The sequence below is a fragment of the Haliaeetus leucocephalus genome, unplaced genomic scaffold (assembly GCF_000737465.1).
Source record: "Haliaeetus leucocephalus isolate CR32 unplaced genomic scaffold, Haliaeetus_leucocephalus-4.0 Scaffold339, whole genome shotgun sequence".
In the NCBI taxonomy this organism is placed as follows: Eukaryota; Metazoa; Chordata; class Aves; order Accipitriformes; family Accipitridae; genus Haliaeetus; species Haliaeetus leucocephalus.
In genome coordinates this window covers 13,552,059-13,573,715 of record NW_010972775.1, presented here as the reverse complement: position 1 = coordinate 13,573,715, position 21,657 = coordinate 13,552,059, and the positions used below count along the sequence as shown (strand labels likewise).

The 21,657-nt window shown below is 37.9% G+C and overlaps 1 protein-coding gene across 1 annotated transcript in view; it reads right to left on the bottom strand.

The window, feature by feature from the left end:
* Positions 1–244: 244 nt before the first annotated feature.
* ADAMTSL3 (ADAMTS-like 3) overlaps positions 245–21,657 on the bottom strand; it is a 184,739-nt gene continuing 163,326 nt past the window's right edge. Inside the window, exons 23-30 of the mRNA XM_010571932.1 lie at positions 12,159–12,341; positions 10,033–10,152; positions 9,010–9,222; positions 6,358–6,541; positions 3,611–3,815; positions 2,642–2,751; positions 888–1,102; positions 245–354 (exon numbers count right to left, since the gene is read on the bottom strand). Coding sequence (XP_010570234.1) covers positions 245–354; positions 888–1,102; positions 2,642–2,751; positions 3,611–3,815; positions 6,358–6,541; positions 9,010–9,222; positions 10,033–10,152; positions 12,159–12,341 — 1,340 coding nt within the window. The remainder of the gene's footprint in view (positions 355–887; positions 1,103–2,641; positions 2,752–3,610; positions 3,816–6,357; positions 6,542–9,009; positions 9,223–10,032; positions 10,153–12,158; positions 12,342–21,657) is intronic.

Genomic DNA, 21,657 nt, shown 5'->3' with positions numbered 1-21,657 from the left:
TAATCCAGACATGAAAATGTTTAAAACATTAAAAGTTCCATTGCAAAGAGCAGATAATGAAAGTTCTCAGAAAAAATACCCTGTCCAGCATATCAATCTGCAATACTGTTTTTTCATTAGCCCCATGTTTCCATTTAACTGTTATGACTAATGTCTTATTTACAAGTATATACTTTGAGCAGGCTAGTTTAATGAACCTCTCTTCTCATCTCTTCACTGCAGCATCATGAACTTTCCATAGAAGTTACATTTCTTGACATGATTGACAACATCTTTGTTTGTAGGTCGCTATCAAGCATAACTTTAGCTGCTTTACAAATGTACAGTAGTGAGTTGTATCCTTGCATTCGCCTTCTGAAAAATATATTTAAACATTAAAAGGCTTTATAATGGACAAAAGAGAAATAGTAGAACGTATCATCGTAATTGTAAACAACTGATGGATTCCTGGTAGCTTTGTAATTATTTTACTTTGCATTTCTGGTAACAGTGGATTCAAAGCTAAACTAGGTCACAAGTTAAGAGGTGTGATCTCACTGCATTCATTTACCTATTGTCTGTTTCAGAAAACTACCCCATTTTTCAGGAATTAACAGCTTGCTCAGAGACTTACAAGTCACAACTGGCACAGTCACGTAGGGAAGTTTGCGTAAAACAACTTCCTAAATATCCTGTTTCTAAAAGTGCTTTTGAGACTTTAATATCAAACTGGCCTAACTCAGAGAAATATAACCCCAGGATTATGAAGTGCTCCTTGGAGAGGATAGTTTTACCTTTGATGTACAATCAAATGCTTGCAGAATCATTAGTGTACAACTGTGAGTCACTTTCTAATATAACTGCTACAAAGTATTACTATGCTCATACATAAATAAGCATTTACATACTGCCACAGGATGTGTCACTGCAGTGTTGCCAGGTCACTGGTCTCTTCCTCCATCCGCAATACTGATCAGCCACAGGTTTGTTACTCTTTCTGTGTACACAGTACACTCGTCTTGACTGAAATCCGCTCCCACAGTCCACACTGCAAGGCCTCCAAGGGCCTGTCCGCCAATAGACATCACACACCTCTGAAGAACAGTTTCTTCTGACAGGAGACCTGTGGAGGAAAACAAATGGCAGTTAAATGTTTACTTTTGTGCTAAACCCTTATTCACAGAATGACAGAACCAATGTTGGAAGGGACTTCTGGAGACTGATTAGTCCACCCCCCCCTGCTCATAGCACAGTGAACTAGACTAGGTTGCTCAAGACTGTCCCCATTTGTGTTTCAAGTATCTCCAAGGATGGAGACTCCACAACTTTTCTGGGTAACCTGTTCCAGTGTTTGAGAACACTCACAGTAAAAAAAAGTTTTTTCTTATATTTAAGCTGAATTTCCCATATTTCATTTTATGCCCATTCATCATGCCTCACTCGTGAGGAAACAAAAGACAAAGCCCTGTTTCTTTAAACCAATTCCTTAATCCTGGAATAGAAAAAATGTTCTACCTTTACGAAAATTTAACTGACCCTGAAATGTTGCATACTGGATGCTGCAAGTTCTTCATGCATAACCTCTCTCCTGAACACAGGTAATGTTTCTATGCTGACACTGAACCTCCTTGAACATTTGAAGCTGCCAAAGTGAAATCCTGGCTCTTTGTAGTAAATGGAAGTTTCACCATGTACTCCAGTGGAGCCAAAATTTCATTGTGTGCGCAGCAAAACTGCTTTAAAATGCTCACAATTCAGAAGCACTTCTGTAGCAAGAAATATGAAGAGCTGGGTTCAGTCATCTAGAAGCATGGTAACAATTCCCATGTATGTACTTGTTACCCATTTGTTTTCTGCTCTTCATTGCCCTACCTACACATTTGGTTTGGAACAAAGTTTTGTGCCATCAGACTCTCACATTCAATTTTAATTTGTCTTTAATTCAGTCTTTTTGAGATGATGATGTTTTACAGAGACTGCCATCCACCCATGTGCTATAGCATAGCCCCAAGCGAATCTGCTCATTAAGATTCTGTAGAGGTGTAAAGCCGGTACTTTTCGTATTGAAAGGAGTTGTTTAAAGACAGTAAAACAAATTAACAGAGTTCTTACAAAGAATGTGTACCTTGAAGTAGAAAGTCACACCTCAATTATTCAGTTTTTACATACCTGATACATACCTTAACAGTACATACTAAGAGGCAGAATGAGATCTACTTATGCAGAGAAGTAGACCTTATTTCAGTAATCATAAACTAGTAAATCAATTTACATGGTTCACAAAATAAGGCCCAGGAAAACCTACTTTACAAAATTTGGGGAGCAGTAGACCAGAATAAAAAGTAATATCAGAAGAGACCTAGTTCAGCAGTAATAAAAAAAAGTTATGGCAGATCACTCCAATTTCTATTTTCTTTTTGGGAATCGGGATTCTCTCACTCTATTTCTAGCTTTGCCATTAGCACAGCGGAGGACACTGATCCAATCCATTACCCTCCTTGGGTCCCTGAATTCATCCAGTGTATACAAAGGGATGACTGTCACTACCTCCTCTCCTTGTGTTTGATACATAAGAATTTGCATATTTATACTGCATTGACAATCCTATATCTTTAATTTGATCATCTAAAGAATCTAACTTGTACTGCTTCAAACTGTATACCTCTTTCTTTCATCACAAGAAGAGCTTGGCACCAAAGATCCATTACGAAGTTGACATATAAAGTGACGATGCTGTAAACCTACAGGGTGGCCTACACAGCGACCAGAACACTAAAAAGTGAGAGAAAAGGGTGAGGGAAAAGAAAAAGAAACAGCCAAGTTAGTAACAACAGAACTACTGCTCTAGGCAGTTACCCAGTTACATAACCCAGTCATAATTCTTGATCTGTATTTCTCCTTCAACCCTATCACACCTCAGTTTGGGTAAGACCTAGATATTTTGGGTTCTCTGTGTGAAATTTTGCCAAGATACTGACTTTCCTACCTACTTATAAAGCAAAATCCCTTGTCTATGCTCTCATCATTTCACACCTCTAGTGCTACAACATTCTTTCTGTAGCTCTGACAATCACCAACTTGCCTTGGTAATACCTGTACCAGGAATGCGGCAACGGTAATTCTCTTAATTCATTACTTTGCTTCTTGAATAGTAAATACTCTGTTAATAATTATAAAAATCGTATCAATATGAACAGAAGTTTACTGCACAAATGAAAAAACAGAAAATATAAGAAAGCAGAGTTCTCTTAAATATTGTGGCAACTTCTTCTGAAGCACATTCATATTTCTTTGGGGACTTCACAAGTACAGCTATGCAAACTGTTCTTATAAGACTGCAATAAAAGCAATATACTAGCTCAAAAAATTGAATACATAGTAATGGATTAGCTTATAAAATATACTGAAACTAATACTCAGGTTTCAGATCACGTCTTCAACAAATAAAAGTAGCTCAGACATCACAAAGTAAAAAACCCCAGGATTTGTAATTCACTGATCTGAAAGGTAATTACAGCTAGTGCCACATAGCTCTTCCTTTGTGCAAGAGAATAGATGTTCAGCCAATGGTACGATGACACTGATACACTTTTATAATACAAGGAGTTCCCAGACAAACTCTGTAACTTACCTGTCCTTTTGTCTGTACTGTCCCCACTGTACACAAATGACCCATACAGGATTTCCTTCCCACAGGACGATCTCTGTGTATACAAGCATCTGGTAGCAGTGTCAGGACAGTGCCATTGGCTTTTACTTGTTGACAAGTTATTTGTCGATAGCGAAATCCATTGCCACAAGATGCAGAGCACTCAGACCATGGACTAGTTACCCACCTACAGGATGCAGAGACAAATTTATAGCAACTATGAAAGCATTGCAAACTTGCTGATAGTTGGCAGCAATCTGTTTGCAAATAAAAATCAAAAGAACCTGTCATTGACAGTTCTAGATGTGAAAAAGGTAGAATCAGATTTTTCAGTTGTTAAGCAAGATCTTATAAATTTGGTTAACTGATGACTTCTAAGATAACTGTGGGTCAATATATGCTAACAGAAGTTACACTGCTTGTTACCCAAAAGGTTCTACTAAGCAAACCTTATAGACCCTGCTGGATTTAACGTTTCTGAAGGAAGAGCAACGTACTTTTCCGTAACTTATAAAATGAAGAGTACTGATTTAGTTACTACTAAGGTGACAGGTGTCATAACTCATCCAAATTTTTTACATCAAGATCTTGCTAGATAATGGCTCAAGCAGAACATGTTATTTATCGATTAGAAGTTGCAAAGATTTAGTCTTTCGTGGCAGCTAGGAACAATACCGGGGAAGCAGCAGGTGGTAATACAATTTACTTGACTGGAGCTTTTCATAAATCTAGGCTAGAAATACAGAATGGGACTTTATGTGTAGCACAACTGTGACAACAGGAAAAATATTCTATTCTCTTTAGCAATTATTTCATTTTCTTACAGTCAAACAGTTTATATCCATTCAAGGAAGATTAATCTTTTACAGTCTGGACCCTTGTCTTTTTCTCCCTTTTAAAGCTGAAGTACTTTTGCAAACATTTGGTGCAGCGCATGCACAGCAAGTCAGCAAGGCCCAAATTTGGCAAACATTTAAAGCACAAGTTAAGTACATGATTAAACCCTTATATTTGCTTAACTGTACTTCTATGCTGTGCTGGAGAGAAGTGATTAAACACATGCAAAACACTTTACACGACACTGACCATACATCTAAAGCCTTTATAATTCTATGGAAACTTTCTAAAGAGCTGTCTTGGGATGAGAAGATTGTGCAGAAATCAGTAAGTGGGGAATGGAAAGGAAGCCTGAGTATTTTGCACTTCCCTCCCAGGTTAGTAAACACAGGGAAGGGGGAGAGGTTAGAGGCACTAGGAACCAGGCACAGGGCTATTTTCCAGGCAACTAGGACACTCTTCCTATATAGGAAGCGTGGAATACTTCATAAAAGAAAAACAATTTGTATGTTAGCATACATTTATAATTCAAGGTAGAGTTAATGATGTTAGTACACACACAATTCCCTTCCACTGGTAATACATAAAGCCAAATTAAAAGCAAAATAAATCTAAGCATTTTAATGAGACAACTTAGGTTGCAGCCTGTTTAGCCATATGAAATAACTGGTTGGGTTTTGTGGTGAATGGTCTGGGTCCAGTGATAATCAGATTGTTAAGTCATGCACTGCAGTCCACTGAAAAGGCATGACCTTGCTCAGGGGAGCACCAGGCCCTCTAGTATCCTCCTGACTGTGTCATCTGCTCTGAATAACTGGATTTTAAGAGGGGAACCTGCAACTGAGTCTGTGTGTTTCAGCCTATTAGTTCTATTTCAGTATTTTTCCACTGGCAAAAAGTTCGCTTGTTATGGGCTGGCTGGAGTTCAGACTCACAATTTAAGATGATCTGGTTTTTTGGCTGCTAATAATGAAATATAAACAAACTTCTCCTGATATTTATCTGTTGCTATGTTTTCTGTATTTAGAACAGAGTTTAGAACATACTGGCAAGATGCACTCCCACAATGTCAGTTAAGGTCTTAACACTTCTCTCCAAACATTCTCCAGTGAGGGACAGCTCCAAAATGTGTGCATGACTCTTCATCCCTCGCGGATTTTTACGTTGCTGACAGTGATGGCCAATTTTTTTAAGCAACTGAAAGCACTTGTTCTGAGGACTCCTGTGGGATTTCCTGCTAAAAACCTAGAGCAACGCCTTGTTGAGCTGGAATGTTTAGAGCAACTCAAGAAGTCTAGAGGTAAGGTTTTGGCTTTTGGAATCAGATATTGTGGTATACTTGTCTGTGATAAAAAGATTCTCTGCCCCAAGATCACAAGATACCCCAGTCGATCCAGTGAGAAAATTGGCAGGGAAAGACATGCAAGGAGTGTGACACTGTGGTGAGGGACATTAGAGACGAATGAGGCATTCCACAGTAAACATCCTACTCAGAGCTCTGCTGGCACGGAAGGAGAGGAGGTGAACACAGAGTATCCTGGCTGCTCTAAACATGACGAGTTTTCTCTCTGTGTGTTGGCACAGATTCCACAAAACTAGCACATCACAATGTCTCAGAGAGACCTCCAGCTTAGCTCTTAATGTGTTGGTGTGCTAGCAGCAAGACTTGCTGCAGCAGCATGGAGACTTACACAGATCTCGTTTATTCAGCTGAATCAAGCATTCCCTTACCTGCTTGTGATCCATTTTCTCATCTCTCATGCTTTAGGATTCATGATGAAATAAACCCCACATTTCAGACTCAGAGTATAAACACAGAAACAATTTCAGGATGTTGTGAGTGCATTTTAATACATATAGAGCACATGGAAATAGAGTAGAAAGGAGTTTACCTGGCAGGGCAGTCATCTGTGTTGCATGACTGGTAAATAATCCCTGGCTTTTGCAGCTCTCTGCATAATGATTCATTTACTTGCTGCTTCTCTGCATTCATGCACTGTAGTCTTCTGGAACGGGTTCCTGAATTCCCACAGCTAGCAGAGCAAGTACTCCACTCCGCATATTCCCATTTATAATCTAAGAAGTGCAATTGAAAGTAGTGTGAGAGTGCCACTATACATTGTAACGGTGTCACATTTTAATTGATTTGGCAGCATATTCTGTAAGCTAGATAGATACTGCATCCTCTGTAGAAAAGCAAATATTTCAGCATTGTGAAACGGGACCATAAGCCAAAGTAGAATTTAGTCCTACTCAGCTTCCCCTCAAGTTCAGCTCTTACATGTGAGCATGAAGTTCTCTAGAAGGCAAATGGGATCAGCATATGTGCGTGCACATGAAGGGCAGAACCTGGCTCACAGTAGGAACTGATGAACTTCTTTTAAAACTTTCATAACATTTTTATACAATGAGCATTAAAAAGAGGAAACTGTAAATCAGGCTCTCTAGGTTTCCTGCTGTTGTACAGTAAGTTTATTCTGAAGAAAACTCATCTTACTCCGGACACTTCGCATAATTTCAGGATTTAAGAGAATCCTGTACTAAACTATAGAAAAATATTTAATGCATTAATAATTTGCCACCGAGGCATCTGGCAAGATGAAAAAGGAGTTTGTTTTAAAGAGCGTTTCATATTAAAAACCGATGACCTCTAACAATTACTACCTTTATATTTAGTCACAATTCCACACTTACCCCTTCCCCCCCCTTTTTTTTTTTTTTTGACACTTGGTAAAAGATGAAGTACTATGCAATGTTGACAGATTTTTATGTGATCACAGAAGGAGTCAGATTTTTCTGTAATAACCAAGAATAATTGATAGCTACCAGCTGTGTCCACAGTCTCACTCTTCCAGCACATAATGAATTCTTTAACTTATTGTTTTTCAATGTTTCCTTATTACTTCTGGGTTTCTTAAAATAATACAAAAGGGCCTTTTTCAAAGTAGAAATAGTTAAATTTACTGACTGCAACTATGATGGAGAGACTGTATTGTTTGTTTAACTGGGATGATACTGCTCAGAAGTGCCCTCAATATGCCTACTGTGCAAAAACCACCAAAGGAGATTTTGCAGTCTTAAAAATGCAGGGGTATTTCAGTGATGAAACATTTACATAAGCATCAATCAGAGTGAAAGCTCACGACTAGAAAACGGAATCTCCCCAAAATACTGAGCAGCCTGGCTGGAAAGGGATTGGGCAACCAAAAGGCAGTCCAGCTAAAGACTACAGGTGGATAGTTCAATACCTGGCCAGACCTGTTCAGAAATTTTAACTTTAATGAGATCTATATTAGGACCAAGGCCTGGATATTTTTTCTTATAAACTCTATTAGGATATTTTCTGATTCAGTTCATTAATTGTTTGATTTACTTTTGATTTTAAAAATAAACATTCTGATCATAGATATGTCTCAGTAAAATTACTTTGTAAACGTAACTGACTCCACAATCCCATGCATACCAGAACCATTCTCACGCATAAAAGTAATCCACTGGCAGTCACTGAGCACACACTTATACACAGTGTAGGAGATTTGCAAGATCTGAGCTTACTGCTTGAGTCCTTTGCACATAAACAGTAAGCCAAATCATATTGATAGGTCAATAGATAAATCACATGCAAAAAAATTCAATTTTAACAGATATTTGTTTTTAAACCTGATTTGCATTTCCTTGGTATTGACTGGTTAGAGGTTTGGGGTTTTTTTGAACTGTCAAATGGAGTTTGATGCTTTGCTGCCAGACTTTTAGTAGGATCCAAGTTCCTACCTCTCTTTTTTAAAGTCCAATTATAACATAATGAATTTCTAAAGCACTATAAATATTTAAAACTTTATAAAATGTTTGCAGATACAGCCTATTGTCCTGCTGGTGCATATGTAAGATCCTTGTCAAATTGATCTATAATCCTCAGTTGCACATTTTATAACCTACTATTAGAAATGCAGTGTTGTGCAAGCGCATTCATTACATTGGAGTATATTACAAAATGCTCTTGAAAACTTAACACTGAAAGTGTGCAGTGTGCTCTAGTACCTTAATGTGTTTAAGGGTGACTGCAATAACGTGGCTACCATATCATTGTAATGATGTTGGAATACGGCAATTATATTAAAATTATTTGGATTATAATTAAGATATTTCCAAAGATGACCTCAAAGTCAGTTTAGTTTCAGTTTGGTGGGCTATCATGGCAGCAGTTTGTATGATTTGTTGAAGAGGAAGTTGCAAAAATCTGCCTGATTTAAAACTGTTTAAGCAGCAAGATGCTGAATCAGGCCACATTCTCTCAGCTTCTCAGCTACACAGGTAAGAAATGAGGACCACCACGTAATATTTGTATACACATTAATTCCCATATCCAGCTCTGAGTATGGACATTGTCTATTGACTTAAATGGGACTATTCACAGATGTGAAGTTAAACATGTATTTATGAATTACTTTCTATGTATAAAAGTAGATTAGGTTTCAGGAAAGTCTTTAGAGAGTGAAAGAAAATATTTTAAAATTTAAGAATTTGTCATATAATTTTCAACAAACCTTCCTTCTTGACATTTACCCAAACTGACATTAGTTTTGCACTAGCTGAAGTCCAACATTGGAATTGTCCAGCAAATTGACCAGAGTTGGTGTTCACCTCTAGGATACGACCCCCAACCAGGGTTCGGTATTCCAAGGTCTTAACTTCCTCAATTGGACTATCTCTGAAAAGCCAGTGAACTGTATTTCTGTAGCTGGGCAGCACCGGGCAACCTAAAAAAATCAACAGCATTTTAGCAGGTTTTTCTAAACAGATTGAAATGTTTGTGAGTAAGTATGTATGGTTGTGTGATTCTATGTAAAAGACCTTACCAATCTAAATAAGAACAAGAGTATGCATAAATTCACTGAAGTCCAAGCTATGGCCCAAAATCCTGACTGCCCCTTAAGGGTTATCAGTTGTGTAAGCTGATGTATACTTGCCATAGTTCTTCATATTTTCCCTTTCAGTAAGTTCTTACAAACTTAACTTCTATATAAACAAAGGGGGTGGGGGGAACAATTATTTAAATGGAACAAAGATTTCATCCCAGACTCTACAATATGCAAATCGGTTTGTAATGAAAGAGTTTCTATCTGTTTTGGAAAGGAGTCATAAACACATTAAATGAAATTGCTGCATTTTCACTCCATAGGCACAAGCAGAGATGGAAACAGAGGTATTCATTTAGACAGAAAGATAAAAAAACACCTCTAGAGCCCAGCTGAATCCCCTCCCATTGTTTTCAAGTGAAGCTCAAAGAGAAATTATGCAGCTTTAGTCTCATGGTGAATCACCTAGATGATGCCTAAAGGGTTGCCATTTTAAAACATTTTTTGAAAAGCTGAATCAAAAAATAATTGTGTCTTACTCTGAGGCTCCCCCCCTGACAACAGAAAGCTGATATATGGTTAGAAAACCCAGAAGGTCACCAAACATGAAACTCTTAGGAATTACACTCACTTTCTCCATGGGGCCCCCTCCATTTTAATGAAATGAATATATAATATAATTTAAATGACAAAGTAGAAAAGACAACATACCTATTCTTAGTGGCTCTCCAGGTACCACGCTGACATTTGTACCAATTCCAGATGCCATTAGGACACGCTTTCTTCTGCCTACCTTTGATAATAGAGTGTTATTCTCTGTAAATCTTTGTTCTGTAACACAATGCATAAGATCTGTTCTTAGCAAGAATTAAATCACGATGCTAAAAAAAACATTTGTATGAAAACATCCAACATGCTAGTTATGAAGCAGAAGGATAATAGTGCTTTGGAATTCTTTAGGATCAATTTCACTTACGCAGTTAAATTGTCTGTCTAACAAATATACTTCAGATAGGGAACAGGGAAACGCAGAAATTATTCATAATGTTTATGCAAGTTTCTAAATTAATCAAATTTATTGAATTTTATTTATTAGAAAAATAAGCCTGTAACACTTAGTGTAAAAACAAGATTCACAGGATGTATGATGTATTTCCTGTTTCTCATGACAATGTTGTTTATTATTTCATTACCAGTCATTCACATACAGAAATTTTAAGAAAAATAATTCTCTCAATGGAATCAGGCCAATTCTTCTGTTCCATTAGATGGAATTATGACAAAGTGCTACAACAGAAAAGAGAAGAAAATCCTTTAAAATCTCATTATGCATAGAGATAGCATAATGTATGCAGAATCATATGCCTATCACTATAGCAACTTCTCCTTTTTATCATATGCCAGACAGAATAACTGCCAAAAATGTGGGCAATCTGTCAGTAACACACAGTTCTTGCCACTTAGTCAACATTTCTGTTTTAATGAATGTGCATAATATCTGTGATTCTCCTTCCAGAACGGTTTAAATCTTTTGTTATATTCTAACTTCTGTGGGTCATTTTACATTGGGTCAACATTTTTCCTCAGTGTGCAATGTCTGTACAAAGCCTCCTGCTTGTCTGTGTAAACACTGGGATAAAAAAGCCTCCACAGAACCACAGTGAGGCCAGTCCCATCAGGCAAAAGGCTAGGTGCCTTGTCAGCCCTTAGGAACTTTTATTAGAAAGGCTGCACAGATTTTGCTCTACTGCTTGACTGCCCCAGGTCAGGCAGTAATTACTGTAGCAAAGTCCAAAAGGCTGACATGATGTCGCTTTAGACAACATTGAGTCAGTGCAATCTGCAAGTCCTGACACCAGAAGTTCTCCCATTTCACTGCAGTTTTGCACAGCCAAAAAAATTGCAGAATTTGGCCCTCTCCTATCCACTCAAGATTTATTTAAACTAATGTCATGTGACCAGGAATAGAAATGAAGTTCAGACTCTGGTGAGCAATCTTCCCAGTCCCAGAAAACTGAAACCAAGAAGGGAGCTTCAGTCTACACTCATCCTCCCACAGAGACTCCTATTCAGTCTTTGGTACGTCTTCCTTGGCCAACAGATCCAAACATCTATCACCTGCCCTACACATGTGTGCCTAAGAAAGCAAGCTTTGTAGCAGGATTGGCCATGTATAACTGCGTTGTACTTCGTACAGCAAAACGGTGAGAAAGTTAATCTCTAGAGCTGAATGATCCATTTATTGGAGCTATTTGCAAGGTGTGATTGTATTATACAATATTAATCTACTTACAGTAGAGTCATTTAAATGGAGTTTTTCTTTACATTTTTCTATTCTGAGAGTTAGCAGTTCATATTCAGAATTTTTTGTTTTCCATATCCCTATGTTTTATTGGCCTCTATAATTAAAAAAAAAAACAACAAAAGAAAAAAAACAAAAAAACCAAACCAAACCCAGCCTTTGCTTTCATTTCACTGCAGATTTTCTGAATAACTCAAGCCTGCCCGTTTCCCTTCATAGAAGCACTGGGATCAATATAATATGACAGTGGATTTATTTTTCTAATGTGTCTGCTGGTTTAAGGGCTGATATTTGTTGCCTGGAAGCAAGAAGATGGAACAACTTTTGAAGAAGTCACAAGTCAAACCATCTGTAAGTAGATGCACTATTACAGGAAACACAAAATAGAGAACAGATCCCAGGGAGTCAGATGCAATCAAAAATTCCAAGTTCATAATAAAGTGTTAAATATCCCCCCCACTATTTTATTGGTTAAACTTCATAATCGAAGTGGTTCACTGTTGTTATCAGTAAGGAATTCTCATTTAGCACTTACCAGTTAAGTGAAGAACAGACACAGCTTCAGCTTTTCCAAGAGCGTTAGTTGCTCTGCAAGTGTATGTTCCTGCATCTTCATAGGAAACATTCCTCAGAAATAAAGAGCCATTCAAAACCAAAAAAGAATTGATTTGTAGAATGTCTTTCTTCTTAAACCATGTTACATTTGGTCGGGGAACACCTTTAAAATGCAAATAATTAAAACATTTATTGTGAGAGATAAACCATAGGTTTTATATTGCTAACTGCTACCGTAACATCCAAGAATCTTAAGTTCCTTTGTCACTTCACAGATAGCATAAACCAAAGTAACAACAGTGCAGCAAAGCAAGTACTTTTTCTATTCCCAACAAAACTTCTCAGTTGTGAGCCCTATTAATAATCCCACTAAGATTAAAGGTTAAGCACTGTTAAAGCAAACTCAAAGAACAGCTTTAAAAACTGCCACCAGTCCTACACAAGCAATGTGCTCATGTGTTTTGCTGCTGAAAGCTGTGAGACCATTATTCCAAGCAGGAAGAATTGACGTAAAAATCTGCACTGCATCTTTTCATTTAACCTGCATCCCAGAATATATGAAGGAAGGAATGAATATTCAATTTCTAATTAAAAATAAAGGAAAAAAAGGAGGCAAAATATTTCTCTCGAAGAAAAAAAAGGGATATATTTATTAATTAGATTAGACAATATATTGGCCAATTTCTGCCAAAAAAGATCCTGAAAACTTCTGCAAGTTGCAGATGTCATATATAAAACTTGTAACAATGCAGTGTGAAGGAAAAGGAACAGAAAGAGCTATTAACAACTAAACGAGGGGCTCAGTTGTTAAGCAATTTCATTTATCATGTTATAGAAAGCCAAAGGTCTATCATCATTCCTATTTTAACACTTGAACTTTGAGAAATTCAGCATCTGGAGATAACTTGTCATTCTAAATCTTAATCAATGAATTACTTTGGACATTTATTTTTAATTAGATGATTTTTCCACTGGCACAGTACTACCTCTGTGGGAAGACTTCTACTGTTTTATTTTCCTCAAACATTTGCCTTTAAAAAGATATTTTGCAAGTTGGCAAATCAGACACTTCGTCATTTGTGCTCTGGTTGAGCTACTGCAGCAGAAGTGCTCTTTCAGAACTCCAAACCCTAGATAAATCACTGAGTAAGTCTGACATACGTGGCACAGTGACTAGCCACAGAGGTACACAAAGGTGCAGGTCACAAGACAAGTCAGAGCAGTTAAATTGTCTTTCACCTGCACTCTTTTTTCGCTAAATATATCGATCAGTGCTCACTGAAGACTACCAAAACAGGTTCTGCTATAGAAGCTGACCTGAATATGGGACATATGGAAGTTTCAGCCATATTGAATGCTAATTCAGTCTCCTCTCTTCACAGATCATTGTGCAGTATTACTTTACAGATGATGTCTTCATGATGTGGAATAGCCTTTAGGAACAACTTTAACATTTCAATCACTGGCTTAGCACTTCCAATGCACACCTCAAGTTTTTCCTTTACTGTAATAGGAACCAGACACATTTTTTGGAACCTGCTATTTCACTGAAGGGAAAAGCTCCCCCCACCATTTTGTCTAGAAAGACAGCAGAGAGAAACACTCTTCTGCATAATCACAGATTTTATTCTAGACAATTTACCAGCTGTTCAGTGCTTTTAAACTCATGAGATTTTGTTTTACTGAATAAAACTGCATAAAACAAAGTACAGAGCTGCAGAGTGCACAAGGGTCCAAAAAACCAGGCTGTTTTTCAACTTTCCAGAAGAAGCTTTATGCCACTTCAAAAAATCCTTTTGGAATTAGGATGAGGTCTTGTTTTAAGGGTCTTTTTTCCATTTTACCCCAGCTTTCTGGCTAAAGCATATCATTCTCAGACATATTTTTCCTTTACAGTGTACTTTCCATGGCCATTCAGGCGTATATACTTACTATGCAGATGGGCTGAGGAGGTGTTGTGAGGATGCTGAGCTATATTAATCTAAGGCCTAGAGGTTTGCGGCCAGACTACCCTTACTGGCACCAAAATCCTGCAGACCAATCAGAGCCAAAAACAAGCCAGAAGCAGCACGGTTGAGATGGGACTGAAGTCAAAAGATTTAAAATCAAATTCCACAAAACACAAAAACACAAAAATGTTTGGAAATGTTCACATTTAAGCTTTTAACCTGAGCCTCTATCAAACTTCAGCCCCGTATCGCCCCATGATACAGTCCTCCCTCTGCTCTCACCACAGCATTCAGAAATGTGCCTCATTTCTGGGATTTAACTTAAGTGAAATATTTCTTTCTTCCAAACTTTGTTTGTATCCTAGAGTTTATCCCAGAAAAATTGCCATGTCTCTACTCTTCTACCCATGTCTCATTCAGAGACATGTAGAACCTTTTAAAACCTGGACTGGAGTTCGGTTTGCAGAAGAAATCTGCAGAACAGCTTTGACTCTCATTTTAAGTTCAAAATTGGGTATCTGTCACACACCTTAAACACAATTTAAGTTATAGCAAATGATTCCTCTTTCTTTCTCCAAAGAGTTGTATACATTTCTCTTTAGGGCAAACAAGCAATACCACACACACACAATTAATCAGACCATTTCTCAAGTGAATAATGTGAGTACACAAACATAAATTCTAGATCTAAGGAGCAGAATTGTGGACAAAGCCCTGCATGGCAGTCCGCAACCAGTCCAGCTGAAATGCACAATGAATCCATCCAAGCAATCTTAGGGGTGCTGTCAATTACAGACAAAGTGTGTGGGGGGAAATCCATGAAAAACAATCAGTTAAATACATCATGGAAAAAACCAATACTATTACGCATTATACCTGGTTATTGCACACTGTCATTTTAAAACAGAGTTAATGTTATCCAGACACCTTCAGGGTGCCTCCATAAACATGAGCTGTTTGAGCTGAAAGTAGTACCGGGGATAATTACAACAATCCTGGATTGTACTTTACCCAAAACTACTGAGAAGTAAGATTTTTATCTAAGAGTTAATAATTTTTATGTGAACTGTATGCTGAGTCCCTCTGAGCTGGCGTCTTCACAATCATTTTGATGACCCTTCAAGTTTTTGCATTTCATCGTTCCTTTTCTTTCCCCAACCTTACAAAACCAATTCACTATCCGAGAGTGAGCCTGGGAGATATGGGACCATCTGCTTAAGAACAACTGATATTTGCAATCAAGCTCCTTCTGTGTCCTTTTTCATGGGCTTTTGGTTAGGTTGCCATTAACATATTAAGGCAAATCCTCAGCTTGAGCCCTGAGTGAAGGGAAAAAAGAACATACCTTTCACAGAAGAGTTCAGGGACCTATTACAGGCTGGAGTATAGCATGAAGGGAAGAGAGGGGGCAAGAGAGGAGACGGGGTAGGACTCTGCACACTCTGAGGTCAGGACATAGCTGTATGCTAGAAATCAGAGGCCTCTAACCCTGCCTTTCGGGGAACCCAAAACTGGTGAGCACAAATGTGATATAAAGGTTTCAGAGTTGTGCATCCAGAGAGATGCAGTAGAGAATCCGGCCAGAAAAAAAGGTTTATCGTGTGGTGCTATCCCATGTGCTGATAGACACCCTATAAATGGATTAAAGAAATAAAGCAGGAGAAAAAGACATCCCTTATACTCCAGCTCCTTTGCATTCTTCAGCAAAGCAGCATGTACATTTCAAGCTTTTCTGGACAGCTTCAGTTTATCTCTGTATGTTCATACTGCCAGTGAAAAATCCTTTTCTGCCATAACTCTCATGAGAGACGCTGAGTTCTTGTGTATACTGTCATTTCTGGAATTCCTATCAGGAGGAACTCTTACTGTTGGAGGATACTAAAAAACCCTAGTTTTAGGTGTGCATTTACCTTTTGAATAGTGTCTGTGCTTAACAGTGCTTTGCATAAAACTCCTTCTCATAACATAGCACAACCCCAACATGCAGCCACCATTTACACATTTCAGGAGAAAAAGCTTCCATCATGCAGATGTTCTATGCTTTTCCTTTAGAAATTCTCATATTTACTGCTCCTTAGATAAGATTTTTCGTCCCGACTGGTATGCAGCACTGCGCACTGAGTTAAGTCTCATCTATCAGCTCTTGTGAGAACATAGGCAAAGTATACAATTCCCACATTCCTCTTGTGGCAAAACTCTTACAGTAGCGCTGTGAAAAGCACCGATTTTCCTACACAGAAACTGCAGGACAGAGTTCAAGCATACCATCAAAATGCAATAAAAGCTCTTTTTTTCTAGGCAAATAGTTGAGGCCTAAAACCTGTACTTTGCCCTTTAGTATTCATGTAAATAAAACTTTAAAAGTTTTAAGTACTGTTTTCTTATCCAAGTAGAAACTAAATTAAACAAAAATCAGCCAACCACGAGGTGTTGGGCGTTTTCTTTTTTCTTAAAGGAGCTGAAGTTATACTTAAGCTTTGGGACATATTTGTAGGACTTCACGGAGGAGTTTGTCCTTTGCACAAGGTTGAATTTTACTGCAGATGCTTGACTCTCCTTTACATACAGGTGGATTGACAAAGGGACTTTACAAGGACAAAAATAACATTCACACTGCCTTCAGTAGCCTCTTCATTCCAGAATATTATCAAGAAGACTATTAACAGACATGTTTAAAAGCTAATTAAATTGAATTTTAAAAATATTTCCTCCTCACTGCTGTAATATTCTGCCATTTGTTCTGACTCAAAGAAGTTTCTACTGTTGTCATTTGTCCTTTCCCAGACAGTTTTAAAACGTGTCTTTCCTTTCACCTTACTGTCCAAATTTAACACATGTACATAAGCTTCTTCTACAGAATGGCTGCCTTTCTGTATCCATCAGAAGACACCAAATCATTCTGGGAATTATTTCCTAGACCTTCTCTTCAGGAAAAAAAGTAAATCTTCCAGTCTGTAATCCTGGAAGGAAGTCATTCCCTATCTACATCCAAGAAAATATTACTTTCAAGCTGAAGAATTCCTGGTTTGATCCCCAGCCAGTACAAAAAGGGGAAGAGGTAAGAGATGGCCTGTAGCCACCTTTGTTTCCTTCATACCCCATCTCCACACAGATGCAGCTGAGGATGAGCCCAAAGGCATCAACTCACCCAAATTGCCAAAGGTTCAGAATCCCTGAGTGCAATTTAGATCCCAGTGATTCAAATGGGAGATCCATCACTGACATCAGCCAGTAGCAGAATCAATCATATCCTATGGCTCCAAGTCAGGAAAGCACTTAAGCATAGGATTAAATCCATCCCTATTAGGGAATGCAATTAAACACATGCTTAAAATTAAGGATGGCTGTAATTGTCCTTCATGAGCAAAGACACATTCCTGAACTCGGGCCTTCTTAGTCTTAGAAAAACCTTAAAAATCAGAATCTTACTCTCGCAACGGATCTAAATCGTCTGATGTTAAAAATTTCTACTACAGACCTAAGTGGCTATAAAACTTTAAAATTAGTTTAATCTATTTTTCTGACCTCAGACACAGGTTATTTTCCACTAGCACTGGAGCAGCTCTAAAATACTCAATGTTCCATGAAAAAAGTCATTTTCCACCATGAGTGGCCCTGGGACAGCAAATGTTATGGAAAAAACTCCAGCTCCGGATGGGACTGCGAAACACGTGTTTAAAAAAAGAAGGGAAAAAAAAAAAAAAAGGAATCCACACTATAGTGTGCCCTTAAAATATTCAGTGTTCAAAAGCAAATTTCCTCCAACCTTGAAAGCCCTATGAAATATTACACACCATAAAAATCTTGGCCTGCTAACTAGTTGCTCTAAAACATTGGATATGTCTTCAGAAATTTTTCCCCCAGCTATGTAGAATGTCATAAAGTATTCTGTATTTCCCATTCAAGAGCAAGGCAGAACTGTGCTGGCACAAATCACATTTTGCTGCACTTCGCTAAAAGTTTACCTAACTTTAAAGGCTAAATTTACATGTCATCTTTCAGAGGAAACGATTCTGGGTCAGTAATATACACAATGAATGTCATCTGATTATTATTTATTCTACACTCACTAACGCCTACAGTGGATTTAGCATAACTTACAATGCAATTTCTTTTCTACATCTTCGTATCTTCTCCAGCAGAAGTCACAAACTGCCTTTATATTCATCGGAATTATGCTTGAGCGATCAACTTCTAGCAAACCCTAAAAAGCCTAACCATGCTGCTACTGAAATTACCTGTATGAGCCTTGCCAACTTCACCAGGAATAACAGTCTTGGACAGAGAGCCAGCATGAGACATTTTGGCACTTGGTATGAGCCTCCAACCTGCCCTCCGATAAGGCCCCATTCTCCCACAATCTTTCAAAGCCATTACCTCTGCCTCTTCCTACCAGCCATGCAATAGCCCCTCTTCCTAGGTGGTAGCAACATCTGGCAGGATTTAGATATACTTCCTGACATGTGGTGACCTCCTTAGAGGGGTTCCTGCAGCAAGACCCTTCCCATCCCACTCTTGCTACAGCTCTGCTGGGTCCTGCTTAGTTCTCTGGCTGTCAGCTCAAAAAGAACTTGATCTTTTATCCAGCTGCAGAAGTTTAAGGCTAAGATTTTTCAAAATCAGGCATTTAAAATAAGGCAACTATATTTAGGCAACTAAATAAGGGGATCTGAGTTAAGTATAAACAGGAATAACTACTAGACTGAATTCTGTAGTTGACCCCCAACAAAGACTTGGTTGGTGTGCATTGGGGCAATTCTGCAATTCAGCACTGTTATCAGACACTGGTTTGCCCAACTGGTTAGGAATTATACTTTCACTTTACTGAAGAGCCGTGCTATATCACCAAGGACCCAGACATGTACGCTCATAAAATAGATACATACTCAGGGACTTGGAAAACAATCAGAAATTGAAGAACTACACAGGAACTGCCGTTCTTAGGTCGGACCTGAAGTTCACTTAACTCAGCACTTTGTGTCCAATGATGGGCACCTGGGGATATGTAGGCAAAGAGTACTAAAATTATGGCATTTATTGAACGATCCTTCCTCAATATATCTTCCTAGCTTCCAGAACCAGAAGTAGCACTTCGACCGTCATGCTTGTTTCCTCTAATAATGCTCTTCTCTCTACCTTTTCTATCACTACTGTATCTTTTTTGAGATGAGATTAGCAAGTTGCAAACAGGATTCACCACAGCTTTAAGCAATGTCCAATTTATATTTTCTGTTGTTTTGTCCATTCCTCTGCCATTAGTTTTGATTTGCCTTTATGGACACCACTCAAGGGAGTGTGCTGATATTCCCACAGAACTTACCAGCATGACTCCGCAAATCTTTCTCTGAGTGGCAGTCGTTCAGGTACAGCCACGTGCACGTCTATACTTAAGGTTATTTGTTGTATTTGTACATTTATTCTGCAAAGATAGGTTCTGAACTTCCTTTGCCGTCATTTAGCTATTAAACATTACTTCTGTGATCCTACTGTAACTCTTTGCAGAGAGTTTTAGATCTCATTAGCCTTTATAAATCTTGATTCTTCACAGCTTTAGTCAACTAACTGTTCACGTTCTTTTTCAGAACTTTTAAATAAAAATGTTGAACATCACAAATCCCAGAACAGAATCTTGAGGCACCCTACTGGTAACCTCTCTCCACTGTAAAATTTGAGCACTTGTTCCTTCCGATCATTTAATCAGATACTAACCAGCAAGCTAACCTCTTCTTTCACACACTGAGAGTTCGTTAAACTTTACCTAGGGAACTTCTTGATAGCTTTTTGCAAATTGAAGTAGGAAGTATCAAGGGAATACCCACATGCTTGCTGAGCATTCCAAAAACTCTAACAGATTTTTGAAATTTTACCTTCCTCTAACACAATCCATCTTAACCCTTTCTGAATTAGGAATTTGAAGGAAACCCCTGCTCTAACAAGGAAAGCTGGGAGAGAAAGGGAGAAACACACCAGAAAAAGCAATGCCATAAACCATTCCATTTTATGGTTTTTTTTTCCCCTGCGACCTCTGTAGGCTATATCTACATTAGGAAGTAATAGAGGGCATCAGGAATGCGCTTTTGAAGAGATATAGTTAGTACCAAGGTCCCAAAACACACCTGATGTGTGTTTGGATGAGGGTTGGTTTGGACTACTTGGTGAATCTTGCCTGGACCCTTGGACTTACTGCCCATTAGTATTTGGAAAGTAATAGGTATAGTCCCCAGGCACAACTTTCAGTTTAGTTATATCCAAAGGGATTCCGTTTTCAGGTTCCCGGACTGTTGCAAGACACAAAGCAAAGCACAATTAAGCTTTTGAAGTACATCCTTCAGTCCTTCCCGCTCATGCCTGATCCAGACAAAAACTCTAATGTAGATGCACTTATAGTAAAAAGAAGCATAAGAGCAAAAGATTTTCCTTTTATTACACTAATTATAAAAAGTGTCATTCCTTCCTCATAAGATAAATCTGTACTTACCCATTGAAACCTTTGAAATCCATTATTAATATCTTTTAGAAGAAACCTAAAAGAAATGAAGAGCCAGAATCCTATGTATTAAACTGCTATTTTTCTTCACTGAGATGTCTTCTGAGGGGTTAAGCATAGAAGACAAAGGACAGCATCAAAGTTACATTTGGAATAGTGTGGGTAAATGAAGGAACAGATGGAAAATCAAATTCTTGATTTATCTGGACATGTTTCAAGTTCCAATACTGACAGCAAGTAGCTGGTCCATCTCTGTGAAATGTACATGCAAAAAGATGACCCCGATTCAACAGGTTTTGTGTATTTCTCACAATTTTTTAATCAATATGTTATTCTTACAGAGCCAAAATATATTCATAGGAATGCCAAATTTGGATGAACTTTCTACTTTTAAAAGCCTCTGTGCCAAGATATGTCAGAGATGCAATATAATGTATAAACAACCTCAATTCAGGATATTTCCCTGCTACTCTCTCACCAGCAGGTGGCAGACAATGCACATTTTAGACATATTTTAATTTTTTCCCCCTATTTTACTTCAACTTGGAACTTTCAAGGTTTCACAGTAAATGAACTCTGACAGTTTTAGTTTATTTTAGTAATAATCACAAGACGATCTTTTCTGCAAATACAATAAATGTTATCCAAGAGCAATTTGGAGCAATCAGTATTGATATTTATACCATGTGTGTTGATTGAAAAGCTCTTGGCTGTAAGAATGGAATATGAATCTATCCAGAATGTTATGAATATCTTCTAGCATATGCTCGTGTGGGAGCTATAAAAGTGAGTTTATTATAATTAGTGGAAAAATAGTTTTGTTATAAATTAAAAAGGGAAAAGAAATCTATACTATTAGCTTCAGCAGTTCAACTAACTTTTTTTTAATCTATTCTTTGATGTTCTTCTGTTTATTAGGATACACTCCTCTTCAGCATTTCAAAGGTTTTTTTCAATCTGAATGTGATTTTTGGAGAGTGCAGGAAAGACTTTCAAAAGGACAAAAAGCACCAAATCAGTAACAATGAAAAAAGCAAAAAACT